Source organism: Pinus tabuliformis, chromosome 2_1 (genome assembly GCF_031772625.1).
Source record: "Pinus tabuliformis cultivar Carrire ecotype Pingquan chromosome 2_1, CPIR1, whole genome shotgun sequence".
Classification (NCBI taxonomy): domain Eukaryota; kingdom Viridiplantae; phylum Streptophyta; class Pinopsida; order Pinales; family Pinaceae; genus Pinus; species Pinus tabuliformis.
Window position 1 is genome coordinate 227,830,917 of NC_142299.1, and position 26,804 is coordinate 227,857,720.

Here is a 26,804-nt window from a genome sequence, read left to right on the forward strand (position 1 = left end):
CTTGTCGAATGTACCATGTCTAATTCTGCATATGGTAGGACTTTTTCCTATCCAAAAATCACGCTGCTCGCGGCTGTCTGATGCATCAAATGTCTTTCTCGTTCTCTTTCCTTTGCGCTTTTTCTTCCTGGCAGGTTGTATCACTGATGACGTGGAACTTTCTGCTTCAAAACTCTCAGATGAAGTATGTAAGATATGCGTGAAATGTCTTTCTTCGTTCTGCATCTGCCCTGTAAAGGATGATGGATCAATCTCACAGGTGCCATGAGTTATAACTTGATCCTCTATGACTGGTGGATGAATCTGATTATTAATTTTTCTTTTATCCAGGTCACCTTCAATTATCCACTTTTCAATGGAACAAAGGACCTCATAATAAGATGGAGCTTGTTGCAACAGATAAGGAGGCTCCTGATTTATTGACGTTCCCTGGTTTCTTTCATCCTCTGACCATTGTTGAATTTTCTGAACCTGTATTTTAATGGCATCTATCTGACTAGAGTGTTCAACCTTCATAGCACTGATTTCCCTGGCATGGTTTTCTTCCATATCTTTTATTACTTTATCGTTCTTTTCCTTTATGGTCATCAAGCAATACTGCATAGAGTTTATCTCTTCCTTATGATTTGCTTGCATGGTAGCCAACTGATTATTATGATCGAACGTCATGATAGTCATTTCTTCATCCATAGTTAATAACTTGTTTTGCATAGAATTAATTTCCCTATCATGATTAGCTTTCATGGTCGTCATATTTTCCTCTAAGCTTGATAACTTGCTTTGCATAAAACTAATTTCTGTGTCATGATTAATCTTCATGGCCTCAATTTCCTTAGCATGTTGATTTTGCATGATCTCCATCTCCCTATTACGTTTTTCCAGGTGGGTGCATAAAGTTCTCACATCATTGGCGCAATTAGTTTGATTTATCTCCATATTTTTTTACCAGCAGCATTAGTTCTTGTATAATTTGCTTTGGATCCTCCTTTTCATTGTCATTTGTCCCTGCTTTTCCACTATCATGGATTTGATCTGTAATGGTACAGGTGGATGGCACATTCTCATGAAGAATTGTCTTGAAATCTTTCACCGACAGCTGAACCTTTCATAAGATTACTTTCATTCTGTTGCACAATTTTAGGGGCACAAGGCGAGCTATCTGGATTACCATATCTATCTTTAAAAGCATTGACAATGTTTTGTAAAGAAGTGAAAGAATCCTCAGGACAATTGTTAAACCAATTCAAAGCATCACCTTCTAAAGAAAGGACAAAAAGATGCATTTTGACATCTTCATGATTATACTAAGGGGGTCTGCAATATATGATCATTATACGAGTAAACAAACCTAGATGTCTTTTAACAGCGACTGAATCACCACTTGAGAACAAAGGTAATTTAGAAATGGCCACTTCTGGAATATCATGGAGATCATCAGTAAAATGACATGGTTTAAATGAATAATCCACGATGAATAATGAGGGACCAAATGGATGATATAAAGAGATCTATGCTCAAGAAAATCAAGACATGAAAGAAGTGGAGTCGCCACTTGAACAATGAATCTGATTCCAGGATCCAAAAGAAACCAACAAGCAGATATGAGGAAGGCTTCTTTTCTGGGAAAAATAAATGAAAAGAAATGGAGTCACCACCCAAACAAGAAACGAACTGAAGAGTGATTGCTGATATGACGAAAGATAATGTGATGAAAAGATCCAAATGATGCCAAAAACCGCTGAATCTGCCAACTCAAATGAGAGATGAGAAAGATGAAAGAATGATGAGAAAGAGGAGATGAATGTCGTTGAAACACCAAGAATAAAGTATCCCCGGCAACGGCGCCAAAAAATGTTGTCGCACAGATTGTCACGACAACGCTCAGACCGGGGGCTGTCACCCTGATCCCTAATCTTTTCGTTTAAGCCTGTCTCCCGCGGCTAAGGGGGGTAGACCCTATGGGATTATGATGACCAACTGAGGACCAGTTCGGTTTGGGAGACACGAGGGGCAACAAGCACTTAATTGATTTTATTAATTTAATGGACCAGTGCCTTATGAAATGAATGATTAAACGATTATTTATCAGATGCTGCAGAAATATGAACTCATTAACAATCGTTTACCATCAAATAACTCAAACAAAAATTAACTTTTCCCAAATGTGAGATGATCGATAAATGCTCAATGGCTTAATGATGTTCCAGCAATTAAACTTCAAGAAAAATTAAATGCTTTGAATGATCATAAAATTTAAATGTTAACCAGTTACCACTTTCACATAGCCAACTTATAAACATTTAAATACCATAAGAAACTCCAAAAAAAAGAATTTTCGAATTTTTTGGTAAGCTTTTTCAAAAATATTTTTTATTTTTTATATATATATTTTTTTATAAAATTTTAAGTCAAAACTAAAATCCTAAAAAATAAAATCTAATCTAAACTAAAGACTAGAAAGTAAAAAGAAAATTTTTAACTTTTTATGAAATTTGTTTATTTATTTATTTATTTTATTGATTTATTTTTTTTTATTTTTTTTTTTGAATCAAACTTAAACTTAGCTAAACTACATTCAGACTATAAGCTAAAAGAAAAAAAAAAAAAGCCTAAATAAAATTAAAATCAAATCTAAATTTAAAGAAATTTTTAGTGCCTTTATTATTTTTTATATTTTATGATTTTTTAAGTTTAAAATGAAATAAAATTAAAGTCTAAATGAAATCTAACACCTAACAAAATATCAAAGCTAACTTAGTAAATTAAATGAAGACTAAATAAAACAAAGGGAAAGGGAAAATCGAATCTACATCAAAACAAAAAATTTAACCTAGCCTAAGCTAAAACGACATACCAATATGGAAATACCTACGCCAAACCTATACTAATCTCATACACACATAAGATATAGCAAAGTGTCAAAATAAAAAATAAAAATAAAAACGTGCTTTTCGTTCGCTGGTTTGAGGAAAATGGGCGCGTGAAGGAAAGACAGAGCTGCTAAGGAGTATCGCAGCGAAGGGGAGTTTCGATTGAACGTTGGCGGAGAAGCGGAAGAGCTGTGACGGCGGGGATGAGGGTATGTTGCGTGGATAGCAGGAAGGGAACGCGAGGTGGATCGATGGACTATGGATGTGGAGCTGGAGAGGTGCGACTGTGAACAGGGATAGATGCTAAGCAGACGGCGTGTGAGAAATGAGTGAGGAGAACGCAGCTCGATAGGCAGATAAATAGGAGGGCGTGGGTAGAAATATGACTGCGTTTGGATATGGATTCGATGGTGGACAGGGGAAGGATGAGTATGTTTGATGGTTTTGCTGATTTGCTGTGTGTGCAGGTTGCTAGCAGCTGAAAGTTGCGATCAGATGGATAACGTGCAGGGGTGCGTGGATTTGAATGGCCAATGCTGCAGTTTGATGGATGCAAAACAATGCACATCTGAAACAAATTTCCTCCGAATAATGAAACCCCAGACAGCCAATAAATGGATCGAAAAACCCTCTTAAAATTTACTAGGGCTTTTAAAATTTTGAACCCACTGCTTCAGATTGCTTGCTGAAAACCCTGCAAATTTTTCAAGATCTGTACCTGCAACCTGCAATGGCAAAAACAAAAACAAAAAAAAAAACCCAGAAGTAAAACGTGCAAGAAATAAGACTGAAAACCCTAAAACCAGCTAAATAGTTACAGCATTTACAGATTTTCGACTCTTAAGTAGCCAGATTTGTCAATAATCACAGTGATATTATCAGAATTTAATTTTAATGTGAGATACTTCAGAAAAACCCTTCTTGCATTCATAAAAAATTTCAAATGATAAGCCCGGGATCAAGAACTAGCTGGGCTCTTTCAAAAAACACAATCCAGGAGTTGGCTGGTTCAGCTGAGAACTTCCCCTAATGCCCGGTAAACTCAAAACTAAGATTTCCTACACAGCTTAAAATCAACCATTAACATAGAGGGAAAAACGATAGAGAAATCCAGATCAAATGGAGATACCTGCCATTATATTTCAGAATCTAAACTATCATTCAAACCCTAGAGATCAGACAAGATACCTGTGCCTCAATCAATCTTCATCAAGCTATTATTGATGACTGAAAATAAAATTATGCAGAAAAATAAAAGATATTACAGCATTTCCAGAAGAGTAACACCAGCAAGATTTTTAACCCCAAAGTCTTTCTTTATTGCACAAAAAATGGCTACAAGAGAGCTTTCTTTAGCAACAGACTCTGAGATCCAATCTGATCTCAAATGACCCCTAGCACCCTTATTTAAAGGAAAAAATCCCAACGGCTAGTTCGAGTGATCCATGTCAAAGTGATCTCGACCGTCGATGAGGATCAAGATATCTTTTAATCTCATCCGTCAAATTTTTAAATGCATTTTAATATATTAAAAATTGAAATTCTACATTTATTTACTCAAAAAAATTGACTTATTATCATTTTATTATTATTTTATTATTTTTAAAATTTTTATTTTATTTTATTTTATTTTTTAATTATTTTTAAATTTTTAAATTTTATTATTATTTTATTATTATTTTTATTTATTTATTTTTAATTTTATATATTTTATATATATTTTTTAATTTTTTTTCCAATTTTTATTTTTTTTTATTTTTTTTTTTAAATGGATCATCGAACATAGCCTTTGGAAAAATCACCTGGGACCCTTAGGACTTAGGATCTATGAGGGGATTAAAACATTTCCTAACCCTCAAGACACTTTACATCATGACTTTTACAATTTTACATCCGAAGGGGGAAAACCCGTTTGACATAGACCCTTATGGACCACCCAGTTCTACGACCGAATATAATCTAGTAGATCAACACACTAGGATTCCCCTAAGATTCTAATGACAAAATTCATTCCGGCTTTGGGGTTAGGTTGAAGGAAAACTCTGCCGATCATGGATCGATGAGACAAAAAACTTTCCGGAACATAAATTATCACTAGAAAATTAGGTCCACCTAGGCAATTTACATACATGACTCATATCTGCTAACATTATTTACAATTCACACATGCAGGCATAGTCGACGATGACTGTCGAATGGCACGGACATGTCAATCAAGCGCTATCCCTTTTGTGAAGAAGAGGGGGTGTACTTGCTATGGGAAGTTGACATGTAGTGGTCAACATAGTGCACAATTGATTTTCTTGGAAAATGAACCAAAAAGCCAGTCTCACTTTTCCTTTTGTGTCATTCCCTAGAAAATACCCTGCTCTTGTGAAAAGATTTCTCCTTTTTTCCATGACTGTTCCTTCCCTTTTGTATTTCTCTCCTTTAGTTATATTTCAGTTATTAGAATTTTCAACTGTTTAATGGGTATAGGGAATAGATAGGAGGAACAGAATCATTAGAGTCAGTTTAAACTTCATATAAATGAAAGGTAATAATAAATTTAATCAAAATAAGCAGGGGTCCCACCAGTTTTAACCATAAAACTACCTATAACTCCAAGTAAGAAATGTATTTCCCTTGTAACTCCCATTTTAATAATTAATTATTAAAATGCAATAACATGGCACCATAAATGTACGAATTTATAATGTAATAACACTCACTGAAATTTTCACGTATGCTGTCATAGAAATCAATAATATCAAAATTAATTTCCATTATCAACCACATAATATAACTCAAGTGCTTATAATACTCTCTAGTGGGACCCCTACTTATTGCTTATTTTCATATTTACAATATAGTAGGCCAAGCAAAGAAGATCATAGTTTATCCAACGCATTGCAATTCTTTGCAAGCTAAACAAGTTGGGCCATATATGGGTCAACAATATGTGCATGAACTTCATCTTCTATATATTAATGAAATTTTTTAGCTGCCCAATACCTTGTGTAAATTGCAGATTTGATTTTCGGCCATCCATATTCTTCATGGTTTATGATTTCCAGTTATATATGTCTCGCTGATTTGACATAAGTAGAGAGTGAATTAACATTTTAATTGAAAAAATAAGGGCTGTTTTACTACTGTATGTACTGCTGTAAATAAAAGTTTTGAATTATGGTTTATACATGAAAAGATTGCCCTAGAGGGCTGAAACTTATTAGAACACTTTGTTATCTCTTTTGTTGGATTGCCTAGAAGCTTGGGGTTGTTAAGGATTGACATATTCTCCACTCCTCATTTGACGAGCATGCCAGATTTTTGTGGGTCCGACTCCATCAGCACAGCGCCCTTCTTCGAGATAGCTACGTCGCAGTTTGTTACTTTCCCCCAACCTCATCACACTTTGCACTTCACACAGAGTCCAAGCGAAATCTTTCCTAGATCTTTACACAGACATCCCCCACTTCTCCACTCTTGTTGATTTCAACACTCGTACCAAAGACCTCCAAGTTTCCCTACACAACAAAGCAAAGGACAGACTTTGCCTCCAAGAGTTGGAACCAGAATCTATAGGTCTCCGTAGGAATTCACTAGACAGTGATGAGCCCCTCACAGGTTACGGAAGACATCTCTTGCACCTAGGTGAATCCCATGGTCTCTTGTGAACAGGCTTCCCTACTTTCTGGGTTCCAATGACTTTACTTGTTTCCCCCAAAGTGGGGGGGGCCAATGCTGTTGACTATGTCTTAGCCAACCAAGACCTTCTCCTGCATATCCAGCACCTCTCAGTCTCTCATCTCCCCTTGGAAGACCATGCCCTCCTCACCTTCTCCCTTGCCCTCTCTACCTCCTCCTCCTCAGTCCATCCCACCAACCCCCCGTACTACCTTTCTTTGTTATAGAGATTATGGAAACTCCTATACCACTGGCCTCAAGGAATTGCTCCCACACTCCATTTCCCACTTCAAGTCACTAAACACAACCACAGCCAAATATGAGATACTTCTCACTGCCTTAGTGGAGGCAACCCTAGACTCCTACCCCCATTATACTAGTAAATACAGCCATAAACCCCATGGATCCTATCCCATGAACCTTTGGTTCAACAATGAATGCAAATCTCTTCATAAGTAGTGTCATCTCACCCTCAAGCAGACCCATCTTCTTCCCCCCACCTTCACAAAATTTATCGTCAACTCCTCCGTAAAAAGTGAACCTTTCTTTCTTGGAGGAGAAGGAAACTTTGTGAGGCCCTTTGCCACTCACCAAGAGCCTTCTGGCATACTCCTTCCTAAACACCACACCATCCCGCCTAACCTCAATCCCCAATCCTTGTTCTCCCACACAACCTCCCTCTGTGACATTCCAAGACAACCTATTATCCGCATCCCCAATTTCCTCCCTCCTTATGCCACCTCTTTCTCTCTCTATATGTTGCTTTTAGCATTTTTTTAGGAGATGCGCTTACATTATCACATTGCAGTCATACTTACAAATGATGGGAGTCGATCCGCGATGTTGAGAATACGTATGTATCCCCTAACTGTCAATTGATAAATTTTTTACTTCAATTCCGTTTTCGTAAAAAAAAGAATGGATTGATTCAATAGAGTTTCAGGATATGGCAAAAATTGAACCAATTTGTTCGTTCTGTTTCATCAATGTGAAAAGATTCTACATCTCGTATCGTATTTTTCCATAGGTTAAAACCAGATGTTCCTCCAAGAAGATAGGAAGAATCCGACCAATTTGTTCGTTCTGTTTCATCAATGTGAAAAGATTCTACATCTCGTATCGTATTTTTCCATAGGTTAAAACCAGATGTTCCTCCAAGAAGATAGGAAGAATCCGACCAATTTTTCTTAAATGGTCGGAACGAATCAGAATTATTATATGAACCATGAAAATGAAAGAATGGATCTAATTCTTTTTTCTGACTCGAAAAAAAATGAAGCCCTGGAAAACAACAACAACAACAAAAATTATGATCAAGAATTTGTCCATTAGTTCATCTCTACTTCCCGATAAACAGAGAGGATCTGTTGAATCTCAGGTATTTTATTTAACCAATCGGGTCCTAAGACTTACCTAGCATCTGCAATTGCACAGAAGAGATTATTCATCCCAAAGGGGTTTGTGGAAAATTTTGAGCAAACATAAGCAACTTCTGGTTTATCTATCCAAGAGGGATAAACTTCGTTACGATGATTTAATTAGTCAATTGGGTATCGGTGGGCTAAAAACCCGTTAATTTCGAAGTTTTCAATTCCAATCCAATTTTTAGAGATCTCGGATCCAGTTGTTCTTTTTTTTTCTTTTTCTCATTTAGAAAACCAATCGAAGAGGGGTTACAAATGATCATGCTTGCTGAAAGACCCCCTGATGGTTAGTATGGGTACTCATTATCCATCGATACACGTTGTTCTTCGACTTATTGCTAGATGGTAAAGATGTTATTGATTGTGAACCTCTATCAGATTATTTACATGAGGGGGGGAGGAAGCAAATTGTTTAGAACCAAGCAATATCTCCCATATGTAACGCAATGGGATTATTGCGCTACTATGTTCGCAGAGGCAATAAAGGTAAATGCGCTGAAAAGATCGATCGGAAAATATGTATCCCAAAGGGCTAGCTATAGCAGAGTGATTATGCTAAAGTTGGGTCATATAGCTTTTTTTATAGCCTGGTTTTTTTTCATGGCGAATATCGATGCTCGTACTTTTTCTTCTTATATTTTCCAAAAACTCCATTCTCTTCTATTTTTGGAGAGAGGGACATGATATATGATCTATTTCTGCTACAAGTATGCGAATGATGCATAATCATTATATCACATGAATCGTTTACCTATGAGTCTATGACTATTAGTTAACCCCCCCCCCTTCGGCATACGCCCTTCAATAACTAGATCTTGCCAAAGCTAGATCTGGTCAAATAAAGAGGCCGGGTTGATTCCAGGTTGGCCTCATATTACATAGATATAATTGACAATGGAAAAGAATATGATATCCATTGAAGGGGAAGAAATGCACTGCTCAAGCAGAAAGCTCGAGTACCGAAAGAACCTGCGAGAAACCGGGAAGCATTCGCTAATGAACGGAGAGCAAGCAGTTACTTATCGATCAGATCAAAAGGATGAGCTACTTTCCCATTCCCAACATGCCAGCCATGCACCAACTGGAGCTCGGTCCGTCCTTCATTCCTTTCTCCACCACCCTCTACCTTACTTACCTCGCATGCAGCATTCACCGTCGGACGATCACCTACACGCCCATACTGGGATTGATTATTCATTCAATCATCTCTGAACTATACTCTTCTTCGATCCCATTGACCTGCTTTTGTGGTCACCAGTTGGACATTAATAAATTTACTTTACTTCTACTGATGTTTTGTATTATATTTCATATCAGCCCTAAGGCTGAAAATTCACAGGGTTAAAATCCAAGAAACCTCTAGTTAAGAAAGGAAATCCATTCTTCCAAAAATTTCAGCATAAAACACCCACTAGGTTAGATTGCAATCTAACAGATTGCAAAGAAAAGGGTCCACTGCAAGACTAGGTTGTAGGCACTTGAACTGTAACAAAGCATTAGGTTGTGGGCCCTCCAGCTATACCATATTGGTAGGTTGTGAGCTAAAGAATGTTGCAACAATGGAAGATGTTGCACAGTTAGGTTGTCAGTTGCTGAAAGGATTACAAATTTTATACACAACAAAAACAAAAGCAGAAAAGATAGAAGTGGCAGAGGAATCAAAAGAAGATAAATACTTATAATTGATGTTCTGTATGATGTCAATGATGTGATTTGCATCTAACAGTGATTATAAATAGCAGGGTCTCCGCTTGGTTCATGGAAGTGTGCACCTTACCCAAGGATGAGGTTGGCCTTGGTTTGATTGATGTTGCCATCCAAGGTAGCATTCTTGCGGCCATGTCGGTGGTGCATTTTCTTGAGGGTTGAACACCTTTGTAGGTCTTGTTTCAACATCAGGTGGTTTCTACTCGACATAAAGGTAAAGTCTGAGGGGTTTTCAGATTACAGAACATTATCTTGTCAAGTCTCAAGCTCTCTCATTATCAAGAACATTTGGTTAGTTTGGTAAGTTGTTTCCAATTTGGTTCACTAGCACTGGGAGGGTGCTAGGGCAGGTTGGGATTTTGCTTGTCATCCTATTTGGAGCTGAAGGGAGCAGCGTTATTGTGTCATGGAGTTACTTCGCTACCATGCTTACAAGCTAAGTAGGAAAGGCATCTTCTTCTGGGGAGATTTGTGGGATTCTACCTCTCGTTCTTGGAAGGAGTGGCATTTTCTTGATCAAGACTACGGTGTGCTTAATATTGAAAATCTTTTAAGTATGGAGTTGAGAAGAGATATTCTAAAGTCAGAGCTATTTAAAATAAATATTGGGATGCCTTAGCTGTTTTGAAGGGATCAGGGATGGTGCTTTGGTTGACTGCACTTACAGTCTGACTCCTGATGACTATACTCCGTGCTCCACTAAAGCCACTTGTTATCCCTTGTCCTTAGTGCACATTGGCCCTCCCAAGATCCAAAGAATAAATGGCTGCATAGACTTCGCAGTCTTTGGTTAGTTCAGCTTTCTCATAAGATGAAAGTTTTTTCTTGGTTTGTAGCTTATCAAGGGATTGGGCAGGAGTGGACAATCTAATGGCCTTTGTCTTATTTATCGTCAGTAGGAGACAACAAAGCATATTTTCTAGGACTGTCAGTTTGCCAACTGTAGTTGTAGGTATATCGAGGATCAGTATTCATTGTTGCTTCAAAGCAAGATTCATTGGTGTTCTACATTATTTGGAGATTGCCACACTCAAGTGTGTCCCGCATTTGCAGGGAGATGGCATTGCCTAAGGATCTCATCCTTATTTATCCTTTGAAAAATTAGGTGTGACGTTGTATTTTATCATGAGGTGAGCTCTCTGTCTATCTTTTCTTCTATGTTGGGGGATGATATATTTTGCACGCTCTGAGATATGAATGCTCTATTGACAAAAGATCCCAATCTTTAGATCCAGCAAAGTAATCTGATATTATTTCAGAATTAGTTGCTTTGTGGAAGAGGTTCTTATGTCCATTATATACATAACCTTCCAGCTTTTATATAGTTTTTTGTAGTACTTTTCAAAAAGAAAAAGTTTCTAACCCCCAGCCATGTGGGAATGGTGCTTAGAGAAGGTTCAATTCAAGCTTCAATGACTTAAATACAAGGATCTCCCTTTTCAGTAAGCTCACTGTTATTTCTAAGATTTTGCAAACTAGTCGTATCTATTATGCCTCTTGTTGGTTCCCAAACAAAATTCAGCTAGAAAAGTATATACGGTCATTCTTATGGGTCAAATATGAAGGTGAAAGGGATCTTCTTATGGTCCCTGGAATCTGCGTATTGGGCAGAAGGAATATGACTAGGGCTCATTGACATATATATGCAATGGACTATTCTGGCATCAAAATTGGAGGCACCACGGAAAACTCCTCACAGGATTGCTCAAGCTAATAACATAGACAAAGTTCAGATTCACTTTTCCCTCTATGATATAACTGGTTCTCCTCAGTTCTCCTCAAATATTAAGATCATCCTTATGAGCCAAATATGGAGGTGAAAGGGGTCTTCCTATGGTCACTTGGAATGTATGTATTATGCCAAAGGTGGAGGATGGATTAGGGCTTACTGACATATATATGGAGAGGAATAGTTTGGCAGCAAAATGGGTGGTAAGTTATCCTATAGGGAGGCCCCATGGAAAACTCTCCTTACTCACAGGAATGCTCAGGCTAGTCACTTAGACTAAATCTGGGTTTAGTTCTCCCTCGATGATATAGTTGTTTCTTCTCAGTTCTTCGGAAAACAAGGGTCTTTTGATCTCAGATGCATTTGGGAAACCTGGAAGATGGTGGCTAGAGGCAGAAGAGGGTAGGATCTTCCTTTCCATCCTATTTGAACTTGGAAAGACTAAGGTCAACAAATTGTAGAGTCCTAGATGTCAGGTTAGAAGGTTAAGCAAAAGGGTATCTATTGTGGCAGGATCTTTGGGACATTAATCAAAGGGAATGGATAGAGTGAAGGGCACTTGCTCACTCCAAAGCACTATTTTCCTCTGATAAAGTGATCATCTGGGAGTTACAAGTAGTTACTGCTAAAGAAGAATCGCCAAAAATTAATGGCACTTTTCAAAATGGATAGAGTGAAGGGCACTTGCTCACTTCAAAGGACTATTGTCCTCTGATAAAGTGATCATCTGGGAGTTACAAGTAGTTACTGCTAAAGAAGAATCGCAAAAAATTAATGGCACTTTTCAAGAGCCTATTTGGAAAGATGGTGCTAAACATATGCCAAACTCAGTTTTTTAATACAGAAGTAAAAAAGATATACACTCATGCATAGCCCCTATTGTAAATGCAAAATGGAGATCTTCAGTTAGTGAATCTTGAAGGATGGCAAGGACGAGCAATGTTTGGTCCTATAAGCTTTCTGACAAACTCAGTACTTCCCTGGCTGGTAATGTATCAAGAGTTTCCCACAAAATCAAGGCTTGCTAAAAGTGGGTTTTCAAATGATAAACATACTTATTATGGATAGGCAGACTGTTACCAACCATGTAAGCCTTTGTAGGGATGTCCACAACAAACTAGAGTAAAGTAGATTTGAAAGCCAAAAGATATCAAATCACGCTAGATTGAGCGGTAACAGTCTGCTTATCCATAATGAGTAGGATCATTTCCTAAAAATGTCAAGGATCCCAAATTAAATGGGGAAACTCACTTGTCCATACTGATATAACACCATCATCTAAACGATTCAAATCCTTGTGGAAACTCTAAGTTAGTTTTGTCCACGAGACATGTTAGCTCAACTTGATAGGAGATAAGATTCCTAGCATGTTCTCTCCATGGACTCAATAAGTGTTTAGGTTCAAACCCCATCCACTAAGTGCATCCCCACATGCTAGATGCAAGTAGGGCAACCTAAATTCTATCAGTTAGAATAGGCGAGGTGGGTGTTAATCCCTTCAACAAATTATATCAAGAGCCTCCTCATAGCCCTCAAATAATGACTACAAGGCCTTGCAAACATTTACAAATGCAGGCACTGATCCTACTTTACAAAGGATGATTCATAATGGCACACAAGGGGAAGAAATGTCTATTTAATCATTGAACAGTAGAGATCGGTGATGCATAGGGTCAATTGAATCTTTTATTATATTAATATATATAACTCTGTGAGAGACCACTCAAATTATATAATATTTCTCCATGCAGGGTTGGTCAAAGTTGGAATTCAGATGTCAAGGTTATAAAAATCCTCATATCGACCTCATTTTCATCATTCTTCATTAAAGCTTTATTGAAGCATTGTAACTCTTATTTTCTTTATCTTCGTAGCATCTTTAGAATGGATGTACAATTAACATGCGCTAAATTCTATGCTCTCATGAAACTTCCCTCATTGATTTCAGCAATCTTTAAAAACTCTACCTTTTACTACTATTAAGCTTAATCCATTTTTAAGATGTTGGATCAGAAGTAAATCTTCTTTATAAGTGTAGATAAAAACATGAAAAAAACAAAATTTTGAATGGCTTTAGAAGCAAAGAAAAAGCACAAAAGATAAATCTCATTGTGAAAACTTCATAAGATGCAATCCCCTACAACATAATGTCATATTACCTTTATCTCTTGATTATAACAAGAAATATATGTTTGTGAACTGTATCTTATATCTTTGTTCCTATTATCAAAAAGGCAGAGAAAATATTTCACCTATCTAGCAGTCGTTGGTGATCGAAACTTGCATCATCTGCACTAGGTATAGCTCCATTGATCCGAGGAACAAGCTGCCAATCAAATACAATTCAAAAATCATTACAAATTTAAAGATGAAAAGGTGTTCATGTTATCCTGCAGTGTGCACACCGAAAAACCAGATAATTGAACAATAATTTTTCTATTAGAAAAGAATGTTAGAGATGCATTTAAGACTCCAGTCATAGAATGAGAATAAACAACTCTAAAGTCCTACTAATACCTACTCAGATGAAAGCTCTATACATGACTATTTTGGATAGATTTGAGCATATTGTCATTGGAAGTCAACAGGTTGACAACTAAGAGGGAGAAAGATTTTAAATGTTTATGACCTTCAGGTCATAGGCTTCTAGGAAGCTACAAAAATAGCATTGAACTTCGGGGCTCAGCTCATCAGCTTCTAAAAAGATACAGTAACCAAATACAACAGGGAAAGTTGGTAAACCAATTCTGCCTCAATAGATAAGCCACAACATAAGTATTGGGCAACCTACCTGCCTTTAAACAATTACAAGCATCAATATTAGCTGAACAGTTGGTCCAATGGCCTTGAGGCTTTATCAGGATCAGGTGCAAATCCTATGTGAAAGTGGCTCAAGTGAAAAAACTTATTATGTTTTCTAGCACTCCGTAGATGATATTAATGTACTAGCAATGACCACTCATCCATTAGACATGAGAGATCCCTGTGGAGAAGAGACCTGTACTTTCCTACAGGGTAGTAGCAACTGCAATGTTATTACTTCTTTTTTATTTTTTTAAATGATTTATTTATTACCTCAAAAAAAGTACAACAGAGTACAAGATAGTTATACCATGCAAACAACAGAGGAACCAGGAAGTCCTTGTCAACGGAAGCTAGAAAGGCCATCAATGTTATTATTTTATGTGTGAATAGTAGGTTTTCCATGCATTTTCTGGCAAGAAATAATCATGGATAATCCATGTGATAGAAGTCTAGCAAATAGAAGAAAAGGATTTGATTTTTTTTTTTTTGAAAAATACTTATTATATTTAAAGGAAAATATTTAGGAAGAGCTGAACAAAAAAACTGTACAATGAACAGAAGGGTATATACAACAAACGTCATAACCTCTTTCTTACTTAAAGCGACTAATGATGAAATACAATCAGAATATGCTGCAGCATCCAAAGATTGACCATCTTTGATCAGCAGAGCACCCTTGGCCAGGAGCTGATGGGGTACCTCATCCTTCCATATAGAATAGAAAGAAGACAAAGCGCTGACCTCATGATCAAAAACTGCTTCAAAGATTACGCCTAAGTTTCCAAAGAATAAAAAGGGTCGAGAGCTTCAAGGTACCATGGAATTTCATGTGGAGTGCACTCTTGAGTTTCCCTACAACTAAAGGGACTCGAGAAGCTTATGGTCATTGTGAATGACAATCCCTATACCAAGAAAATAATGTCAGTATCACTTCATGGCTTGATCCAACACACATCTCTCAATCATACACTTGGTAATTTAGAACAATGTTTTAAAAAGCTTTAGTGATATGCAACGAGTTTTCATGATACATTAATATCACACTCACGGCATGCGTAAAGGCATCCATCTTGATCTTGAAGACTTTTTAAATGTTACGTAAGTAAAGAATAGGAGAAATCACAATTCAATGCTTGATCTCATCGGACACTTCCTACTGTGTGACATCCCAACTAAAATAGACTTGGTCAGAGTTTAGTGCAGTCAAAGAGCGTGTGACATGGGAAAACTATATGATGAATGTCTTAAGATAATTTGCCATTTCCACATAGCTTTGTCTAGTATTAATGGTCTTCAACAATGACCAATTGACAATGGCTGAAATCTTCACTAAATCAACGATAAGTCCATCTTGGTTCATGCATAATCTAGTATAACAAGTTCTATCTTCCCAAATGTACGCTTCTTCAGGTTCACAAGTAGCTTCTCTCATTGCAATGTTGTAAACAGTTTTTCCAAATGTTGCAAGTGGTTCACCTTTCACTGTAGAAACTAGCAGGGGTCCTAGGAGGGAATCTTAAAGGGTACAATTGCTAGGTCAAGGGCAACAATGGAGTGATAGCCCATTGTCACCTCAGCTAAAGCTCCCTCCTCTTTACATACTTTCACCAATGGGAGGGGAACTGGTATGATAGGGATCACAAAGATGAATAGATCAATGATAGGATGAAGGGTGATCCTAGAAGCCTATTCACAAGAGAGGCTCAAGATTGTGGCTTGCTTGTCTTGAAAGACAAGATGGAAGGCTCTCTAGGAAGGGCTTGGGGATAATTTCAAGGGTTAGGTTTTGAGTATGTGTCTTATAAAAGATATCCCTAAGCCATAGAAATCCCTTGGAAACTTGGGTTCCAGGTGATCTTTGAAGAAAGAACCTTGATAGTGCATGGGACCACACGGGACCAAGTGGACCTGAGGTTGGGTCAAGAGAATAGGATTTAGCAGCCAATGATATAATTGACCTAATTAGGGAGGGGAAAGCGATCAAGGAATGAATTTTCAATGAAAGGAAATGCAAGGATCCTAGTGAGGTTTCTAGCCTAAGGGAAACCAAAGGCAAGAATTGGTCTTCAAGCTAGGGCTTGCGATATCTCAAGATTCCACTGTCAGAATCTCATGAAATTTGGCGAGCTTCTTGAGGTCGCACTAGCGCAATTGTGGACCAAAAATCGAAGTATTTGGATGGCTAGATTGTGAGATAATTGGTGCCCTAGGTGACCTATGTAGTCTAGGCCTAGAAAAAGAGGGGAAGGTGAAAGAAATAAGCTTTAAAGTGATCACCAGAGGAGGATCAATGCTTTGTCCATTGGGAGAGATGGAATCATGGAAGATTTAGAGTTTGGATTGATTTCCACTTGTCAAGGAGGCCTAAAAGACAACTTCATTGGGCATTAGGGTTTAATGGAACTAGCTTCAAGATCATTTATACTTCGTTCAACAATATCTGGTGACTTGTCAAGACAAGGATGTCTCTAGGAACATTCATTCATTCAAATATGGCCTAATCATGATACAATACTATTTAAAGATTTAATTTCCACAATTTCATTCCAATAAAAGCAGCAAATTAAACCTAGAATAGCTTAAATCCCAATATCATGAATGCAGCAAAATAAAGAATCAAAATAGCATTAACATAGTACTTACATGTAAGAAGAATATATCCAATCACCAAGATATGCCAATCATAGAAGCTCCAAGACAAAGAAGAATAACCAAACATCGAAATTCATCCATCCATCCAAAAATCTCATCCTCAAAAGATAGCGAAAATCTCAAAAGAAGATATGATCCAATCCAAGTGATGATACAAATGAATTCATGTCCCTCCTATTTATACACTCATTAAGAGTTCGAATTACCTAATTTGAGCCTACATTAGCCCATCAACTAAAATAATGTGCAAATAACTAACTTACCAGGATTCGGATACAGATTCGGGTATGGATACGGATCCGAATCCGGATCCACTTGATTTTTGAAAAGCCAGGATTCGGATACGGCAAGGAAACGACAAGTATGATTAATATAAATATATTTTTATAATAAAAATTTTGATATTAATGTCCAAATTTATTGTGATCACTATCCATCAACAACAATAGAGTTTATATTATTATTATTATTATTATTATTATTATCCAATTTTAAAGTCACAGCCAAGCCAGACACCAAATTGGTGTATGAGACCCCCTTGTTTGTGGGACAAGGGATTTGACTGCTAAGTCTACGAAGGTGTACATACTCTACCCCCCTCTAGTTTTGAACCTATGACCTCATGGGAGTAAACACATGCTCTTAACCATCAAGCCCACTCAAGTTGTATTGTGTCGATGAATTTCATGAAAAACATACAATACTTCATAATTAAAGTAGCATTAATTATTTTATAAAAAATTAATTATAAACTATAATATATTACAAAACTATTTAAATGATAAATAATAATAATTTAATACACATATTACTTTATATGAATTAAATAATGAGCTTATAATATATAAAAGTTTAATATAAAATATAATCTACAAATTTTAAAACTTGTACATAACAAATTTGATATATTTTAAATAATTTTAATTTATAATATATATGGACAATAAAATAACAATTTTTTTATATTTTGAATAATTGATTTATAATATATATACACAAGAAAATTACTTTATAAAATTATAACATTTCTAAACTAATATAAATAAAGTATAACATATTTAAAAAGTTTTAATTAAATTAATGTAAATAAAATATAGCATGGCTATAAAAGTATAATTAAATTAATATAAATAAAATATAGCATATTTATAATTAAATTATAATATTATATCATATCTAAAATATAAACACCATGTAACTATACGAGTTCTTCTATAACATTTGTAAAGGAATGTCAATAAAATATAACAGATTTATAAAGTTATAATTAAATTAATGTAAATAAAATATAACATATTTATAATTAAATTAATATTATAACATATCCAAAATATAAACACCATGTAACTATACGAGTTCAAATGTGCGAAACTGTATATGCCCCGCGGATAAATAAATAAATAACCCAGTATCGGCTTCATACTACCAAGTCTGTAGATCCCAAAACCAATGATATTAATACCAACCGCATCATCTTGGCCATCTCATTCGCTGCACGTGCACGTACTGTCTGAGCTTCCAACTATCTGGGTTAGAGTGCAATGCGTTGTTGACTTCTAGCAAACTGCCAGGTCAAAGCATTACCAAGATATTTTCACTCGTTAAAAAACTGTTTTCTAGCGTATCCAAGTGAATCCGGATCCGAATCTGTTTCTGATCCGGGGATCCGCGAATCCATTTCCCAGGGTGGACGGATCCGGTAACATAGGCAAATAACTATCTATTGGTGACAAGCCCACCAAACTAGACACAAATAAAACAATAATCCTCCCAAGAGGTTGAATGATCAATAATGCATGTCGTTGGGCTCTCTAAGAGGCCTGGTGAAGTCCATAAGTGCCAAAATGATGAGTTTGACTTCCAAAAGTAATGGACAAGGTTTGGCCCCTTGTTCTCCACATAATAAACCTATGGTGCTCCCAATGGCTGAGGGCACAAAAGCGATCTCATGGGTCTCCAAGTAAGTCGAAGATGTCAGTAGACCATCTGTAAGGGCTCAGATGATGGTGTAGGTGATGCCACATCATCCTACAAGTCTTGGGTCAGCTGCCAAGTGCATGGTACATCTGTGGGGCTGGATGGGAAAAGATGAACCAGGTGCATCTTCCTCGTCCAATAGGTGAATCTTGAGCAATCTCTAAACATCTCTAAGGATCCATAGAGTGTTGTTTAATGTTGTGTAGGCCCATGGCTCTCAACACACACCCTACATGTGCTAATGTAGCCCTTTGGAGGGTTAGGACCCCGTATAGGGAGACCAAACCCAAGATGGAGACCATCTGCAATCCTACATAAGATCCAATGTGTCCCCTAGCCTTCCAGTACAAGTCATCAAGGAAATTTAGTAAAAGAGATTACAAACCATGGACCACAAATGGGGACTTCATAATGGTATGCCCTTCCATAATGGACCTTGGCATGTGCTAATGTTTCCAAACTCCAAATGAGGTTAACCAAGTATCCCATTAGGTGGTTTCTACTTTTAAAGGGGATAATATGTCCCAGGTACATTCTTTAAAAGGTGGTGGTATGTGATAAAGAGGTGAATGGAGTACGGAATGAGAAGGGGCAGCCCTAGTCCACATGCTGGGCTACAAGGGTAGCTAGGAGAAGGGAAACCCACACTTGGGTATATAACGTATAGGAGGGAGCAATCGTGGTACATGAGGGAGAAATCGTGGTACATGAGGGTAGTCCTTATCACATCTTCAAGGTTGTCTTCCACGTATCCTCTTTCTTGATAAGAATCTTATGATAATTAGACTTCCAATAAATCTTACTCAAGTGCTTAGCTCCTTAAAGATGATATGACAAGTTGATGCACTGCAATGGGTACCACTACGTGATGAGATTTTTGTTCAAGAGTTGATAATCCACACACATTTTGCATGTGCCACTCTTTATTGGTACTAGAACAATGAAAAATCCACAAGGTGACAAATTGGATCGAATGTGGCCCTTATCCAATAAACCCTTCTTGATTTCCTCATTTTTCAATATTGAAGTCCTATGTAATGCCTTATCCAATAAACAACTTCTTGTTGCAAGTCCATGGAGTGCTTAATTCTATGACTTAGAGGCAAATGATGTGCCTCTCAGGACATCTTAGAATAAAATTGCAATAATTTGTCTAACTGCTTTTGCTCTTCTAACTTCTCTTCTTGGGATAGATCTACACACAATGAGGCCTCGAAGCCATGACACTTAATTGGAGAGTGCAACTCTCACCTTTTTCTCTGGTTGTAGAATTAACAAGGCAAATTGAACCAAGGCTTTGATCAGTCTTTAGGCTTGATCAAATGAACTGAGCACTAAGAGTGTTGGAATTTTTTTATGTTGTCACTTAGTATGCTTAACTATCCTTAACAAGCATCTACTAGTTAAGGAGTCATGAGTAGAGAACATCTCAATCCGACATATACGAGTTGCCAAAAAAAACTCCACGCACATTGGAAGGAACAATACCAAACTCTACTTTTGTCCTTATAGTTTGCTAAGATGAGAAACCTTGTTTTGCATATACAGTGGATGTGAAACTCCTTGCTCCTATTAAGCCAACCCAAGGAGTAGAGTTCAAGAAACACTACTACAGGTAAACATTAAATTATGTTTCCTCAACCACTTACAAGATGAAGCCTCAATGGCGATCAGTATCAAATACAATTTTCACAAGCTCCTTCTTTATCTATAACTTAATAGAAAATACTACAGCTTCATGTGCTCTACACAACTAGGATTTGTAGTTGTCATCAAAGAAATGCCTTATATCGTAGCATCAAACATTGATTTGTCCTTGTCTCCCTACTTCATTGCAATCAAATTTTGGCACTTCTCTCAAAAAAATCACTAACTTTCATCCTTGGAATGTCATTTGCAATTCATAGTTACAAACAGGAACATTATTCTTCATTCATGCATTCTAGCCTTCTTTTGATGACTTGGACAATTGGAATTTGTCTTCAATTGCACAATCCTACTGAATGGCTTGTTAATTGGTGCCATATTTTCCAACATTCTTCCTTTCTTAACTGGAATTAGTGCCAATAGCATTATTAGACTTATTCTAGCTAGTCTTAGCATTTGCTAACGTAGCTTTTCGACATGCATCTTCAAGAGTTAAAATGACAACATCTCAAGCTCTTTTTGAATTGGCATGATCAGTGTGCCAATGAACTTGATAGCCAATATTGTGTCTTCGTCCATCACTCTAAGAGGAACTTTATAGTAGTTGAACAACTGGATTTAAGCATCTACCATCTAGTCAAACATCTATGGTAGTTACTATCATTGTTGTTGTTGTTCTAACTTCTTGTTACCCACTAAAATGTGGGTAACCCCATAGGAGAAAAAATTCCCCCTTCTTTGGAACCAACCAAAGAGCAGCCCTACATTGCTCAATGCATGATATTATGCCATAATCCTCCACCATTTACACCAATCATATACCTCTCACCATCCAACATTCATCTTGAAGAAAGGTGGGCCATCATTGGGCAGGTAGTTTAACAATCTTGCAATTATGTGCTTTTACTTAATGTTTTGGGCATTCTAACATGGATTAAGGGGTGATCTGGATAAATGATCGATCTTGACTGTAAATCTATTCTCTCACTTCACCAGGGAGGTTAGTTTTTGACCCTATTCTAGTGGGACATCCTCTGAGGCTTTAGGGTTATAGGAGGGGCACTACTTGGAAGACTTGGATCGAAGTAGTGTGTCCATGATACTCCATACTTACCACTTTCCATCATGCCCCAAATTTCATATCCATTCTTTGGGTTTATGGTCACTGGTTCATTGGGATTGGCACCCTTTTATCCTCATCATTGAGTCTAGGTCGAAGGCTTTGCCCTGGAGGTTGATGCAGCTAAAAGAATGTTAAAAGCATTCTTGAATTTCCTTGAAATTCTGCAACTGTTGTGATGAACAATCTGAAACTAATTTCTTTTCACCAAGACACAGAATTTCTCAACACTAAAAGCAGTGGAATTAAACACAGAGATAAAGAACACAATCACACAAGAGACACAATAATTTTCTTGGGAAACCCAACTGGGAAAACCCTCTTCTCGTTGTAGAATTTTATTGAAAGAGTTTGAGCATATGAATCTCTTACAAGGCAATATTGTTTCACTCGAGAACACACTTGTTCTCACTACTTGGACTAAGCTTGAAACTCCCTACAATCCTCTCGACCTAGCTCCTACTTCCTTGTGCAATCCAACCCCTATTTCCTAGCGCAATAATGGCTCCTATTATTTAAGAATTCCTCCTAAATCCTAGCACATGTCTACAAGGAAGTTTCCCTCTCAATTCTGCGTATAGGCTCCTCCTTGATACGCTCTCTCAACAACATGCTCACACACACAAAAACTTGTGCATACAAGAATAATACAAAGATGTGCCTTCGTCCTCCTTTTAAGTAATTCAATCATGTTATATCTGGCAAGTGCGAATTTAGAACAAAAGTGGAGTTTTACTTGTTAACCGAGTCAACTGCTAGCAAACACATCCTTGCTTCAATCAAGATTGAAGCTCTCCTACAATGTGGAAAAAGTTGAAGTCGGGATTAAATCGGCAAGGGTCCTAAAATTGAAAAAGTCATTAAAGTCTGGAGTTTTTTGAAAAAGTCGGCAAAATTAAAAAAAATACAAAAATATTCATTTTCTAAAAAATCCAGACTTTTTCAATAAAATCCCGACTTCTTCAATAAAATCCCGATTTTTTCAAAAATAAAATAAAAAATCGTTAAAGAAACTACCCCTTGGAAAAAGTCTCAATTTAATCCCAACTTTTTCAATTTAATCTCGACTTTTTCAACTGGGAAAAAATCGACAAAAAATCAGCGGATTTAATCAGCCAGCCAAAAAAATCGCATTTTGGGAATTTAATCCCGACTTTTTCCACACTTGTACATCCTACTCCTCATGTTCTAAATTAGAACTCGCACTTGGAGAACCACATAACTGAGCCTCCGATTATGTGCATGAATTAAATTGCTCCATGAACTCGTGCATGCTAAAGGAAAGACTAATCTTCTTGACTAATGCACAAGTCAAGAAGACCTTCACTTGCTACTATTTTCAACACTCCCTCTTAGCAAGAAAGGTGCTTTTGGAAGCACCTCGTCCCCTTGGATCTGTCTCCAACACTACCACGTTCTCTGCTACTAGAAGACTTCCTTGCTTTCGTCTGCGGAATTTGATCTGAAGACCCGTTCTCTCCAACCATGTTCTACGAGTCCATCACTTCAATCATAAGTGCCATGTACCCTGTGTACCTCTGTGGTTGCTTCCTCTGGCTGAAGGTGATACTAGAAAATCCAACTCTCTCCTAATCTCCCTTAAAAAAATCTTCTACCCACTTGGCTCGAACTCTCCCTGTACTGGGAGTCACTGATTGAGTGGCTGCCTCCACTCGCCTTAGGCTTTGCTCCTTATCATCCTGTTGGTCGGTCTAACTGCCAACTAGCTGAGACTCAAACTAAAATACTGGTTGAGGCTCCATCTTGAGAGCTTTATCCTGCTCTTGCTCAACCATCACTTCTCTACTCTAAGAACCTCTTGCCTTGTTGCTCAAGGTTGCACCTGTCTCAACCTGTAGTAAGTACAAATTCTTCATCCTTACACCTATCTGCTTCTTACATCCAGAAGCTAAGAAATTCTTCATCCTTACACCTATCTGCTTCTTACATCCAGAAGCTAAGTGTTGTAGCCTGTAGGTAAGCCTTACCTCTACTAAAGATGACATCATAACCCTTATCCTCAAGGGTAGCTACTGAAACAATATTTTGCTTAAGGCTTGGACCATAGAGCACATCTCTAAGATGGAAAGAATTACCTGAATCCCTTTAAAAACTAATAGTACCAACTCCTCTAGCTGCATACTGGCCATCCTCTCCTAGCTCGATCTGAAACTGCATGTCCTTCTCCTTCCGGTGGCTAAAAAACTTCTTGTTCTCAGTCTTGTGGAAGGATGCTCTTGAATCAATATATCATAGATTGTTGTCTGCTGAGCTTGCCATGCAAGCAATCAATGACAAATATTTCTCAAACTGGGCAAAAAATGTAGTTACCTCTATTGATGCAACTACATGATCCTTCCTAGAGTCCTTTTGATTAGGACACTTAGTGGCATAATACCAAAACTCATGGCAATGGAAGCACTTGATCTTGCTTAGATCCTTCTTCTTCTTCTCGCCCTTCTGATTGGACTCAACCTCTCCTTGGCCCTTTTTGCCCTTGGCTTTGCCTACTAGGGCAAGGTTCTCCTCTTCCTCTGTCATTGTTGATCTACCATCTCTAGTCCCTCTCCGGATTTCTTCATGTGACCTGAATGCAGTCACCCCATAGCCTTTCCCAACCAGGAAAAAAATTTATGCCGCTCACTGCATCCTAGAAGCTATAACAAGACTTATGAACTCCTAGTAATGCAAAACTCACTAGGTCACTCTGTGGTACAATCACACCCACACCACCTAGCTCATCTCAAATCTAAGTGAACTTTGAAATATATGTGACGATGGGCTCATCTTTGCTCATCTGGATACTTCTTAGCTTCTCTTTGAGAGCAAGCTTCCTGGCATCACTGGTACCCTGAAACAGATCCAAGATGGCTTTGAACATTTCAGATGTTATCTTCTCCTCATAGAGATGAGGAATAATATGATCTCTAACCCCCTCTAGAATATGTGTATCTTGACTACATGAGGCCCAAGCACTAAGGCATTGATCCTTGTAACCCTTTGGTGGTCGAATTTACCTCTCTTTCTTTACTTCTCCAAATTCTAGGGCTAACCCAGAGGGTCACCAGGGCATCCAACGAATTTTATTGTAGCCATTCAAACCCCTCGATTTTTGGTCCACTACTGCGTTGGGCTTTTCTCAAGGGGTCCTCCAAGTTTCAAGCAAATCCGACGGTGGAATCCCAAGATATAGCAAGCCCTAGCTTGATTTCGGTTAGTGTCCTCATTGGGATCATTGCATTCAAAATCTCAAAGAAAATTAGCACTTTGATCATATTATCTTCCCTAATTAGGTCAAGCCCCACATTGGTTGATCAACTCCATATCCTTGACCTAGTTTTGGGTCCACTTGGCTCTGTGTGGTCTCGCAACTTTGCAACTCCAATTCCACAAAGATTACATAGAAGCCTCTTATCCATACGGATCCTTAGGTCTAAGAACCCCCCTTTGAAGGCATATCCTCCAAACCTAGGCCCAAGAATCCTCTTAGCCCTTCCTAGAGAGCCCATCACCTTGCTTTTGTAGCAAGCAAGCTATTTAATTGAGCCTCTCTTGTGAATAGGCCTTAAAAATCACTCCCTATCCATTAATAGATCTATCCTTCCTAGTGATTCCCCCTATACTGAGTCTCCTCCCATCGGTGAAAGTTCGTACAGAGTAGGGAGCCTTAGCTGAGGTGGCAATGGATTATTGCTCCACTATTGCCCCTTGACCTAGTAGTTGCTCTATAGGATCCTCTCCTAGCACCCCTGTTAGTTTGAGCGGTAACAAGCCCTAATTATATTTTGACCCTTTAGACTCATAAATATACCAAGGAGGGATTTTTATTTGAATCATCCAAGAATTGTTCATTTGTGTGATGTAAAGGGAGTTTTCCCCATCGTAGTGGCTTATTATCTAGTCATTGATCTATTTTTTCTTATGTTTTTGTGTTATTTTTTATCTGGATCCATAACATTTGGTATCAAAGCTCTTGATCCTAGGGTTTTGTTGCTTCAAACGGGTCATCTTGCATTTTCGCTATAAATTTTTCTACAAAGCTTCAGAGCATAAAATTGATACCATGTAAAAGAGAAACCTTGATGAACATCTAGTTACAGTTTCAGACCATGGTTCGCTATATTTTCGGAGATATGGTCCAAGGAAGTTAGGGTTTCTACATGCTCCAAAATTCAGTCTCAAACAGGTGTTCTGAGGAAAATCATCATAAATTTATCTTCGAGCATCGAATTCGAATTTCGTAAAAAGTGACTAAAAGTGCATGGATTGTGGCTTCTTGGGTATGATTTTCAAGGTCGAAGCTTAAAACAGTGACACATGACATACCGTACAAGTTCAATATACTAAACCAGTGCATAATCTGGCTGTCGTGGGAGAATTGAAATAACTTTATCGTGAATAATACAATCTTGGTCTGACTAGTGGGGGTGGAAAGAGGACACAAAGGGCTACCACAAAATGCAATTTTAAACCTTGGAAGGTCGAAATCACAGAGATACAACAGTTTCAATATCAGCCTTATCAACAAGCTCTAAATCAAGCTCTAAAATGTGTGTATTTTTAAATTTGCATAACATTAGTTTGAAAAATCAGTTTGAAGTGATTAAAAAGGCATAGTGAAGCACAAATATCATTAATTGGTTCCAAAATGCCTCCCAAACAAAAAAATTCTACACCCATTAAGCCCTCAAAAAGCTCTACCATGATGCATGAAGAAGAGAAAGAAATACAACATGATATGTCAAAATTGCGGGACCAGAGGCAACAAATTTCACTCACAAAAAGAACAACCAAAAATGAATTGGAAAAGATGATGAATGCAAATACGGAAGAAATAGAAAAGAAGATGGATGGTTCAGAAGCAGACATGCAAGGTTTGAAAGAAGGTTTAACAAAGTTTCTACAAGAAAGGCTTCTTAGTGGTGACAAGGTATTCCATGACACTCAGGAGGAGAACAAAATGAATATGAATCATGATTTCAGAGTCTCCAACTTTGGGTTGAAGACCAACCACATTCCAAAGAATGATATGAGGAAGTTTAATGGCAAGGATCCAGTAACATGGATACTACAAATAGAGCAATTCTTTGATCTATGTGATGTGCAACACACACAAAAAGTACGCATTGCATCTTTATATTTAGAACCCAATCAATTTGTATGATATCGATGACTTTGTTCTCGTAAATCATTTGTCACTTGGA

At 37.5% G+C, this 26,804-nt stretch overlaps 1 protein-coding gene across 1 annotated transcript in view; it reads right to left on the reverse strand.

Annotated features, from left to right (window-relative positions):
- LOC149199557 (OVARIAN TUMOR DOMAIN-containing deubiquitinating enzyme 12-like) overlaps positions 1-26,804 on the reverse strand; it is a 230,341-nt gene that overhangs the window by 159,977 nt on the left and 43,560 nt on the right. The window contains exon 3 of the mRNA XM_089399405.1: positions 13,652-13,725. Coding sequence (XP_089255531.1) covers positions 13,652-13,725 — 74 coding nt within the window. The remainder of the gene's footprint in view (positions 1-13,651; positions 13,726-26,804) is intronic.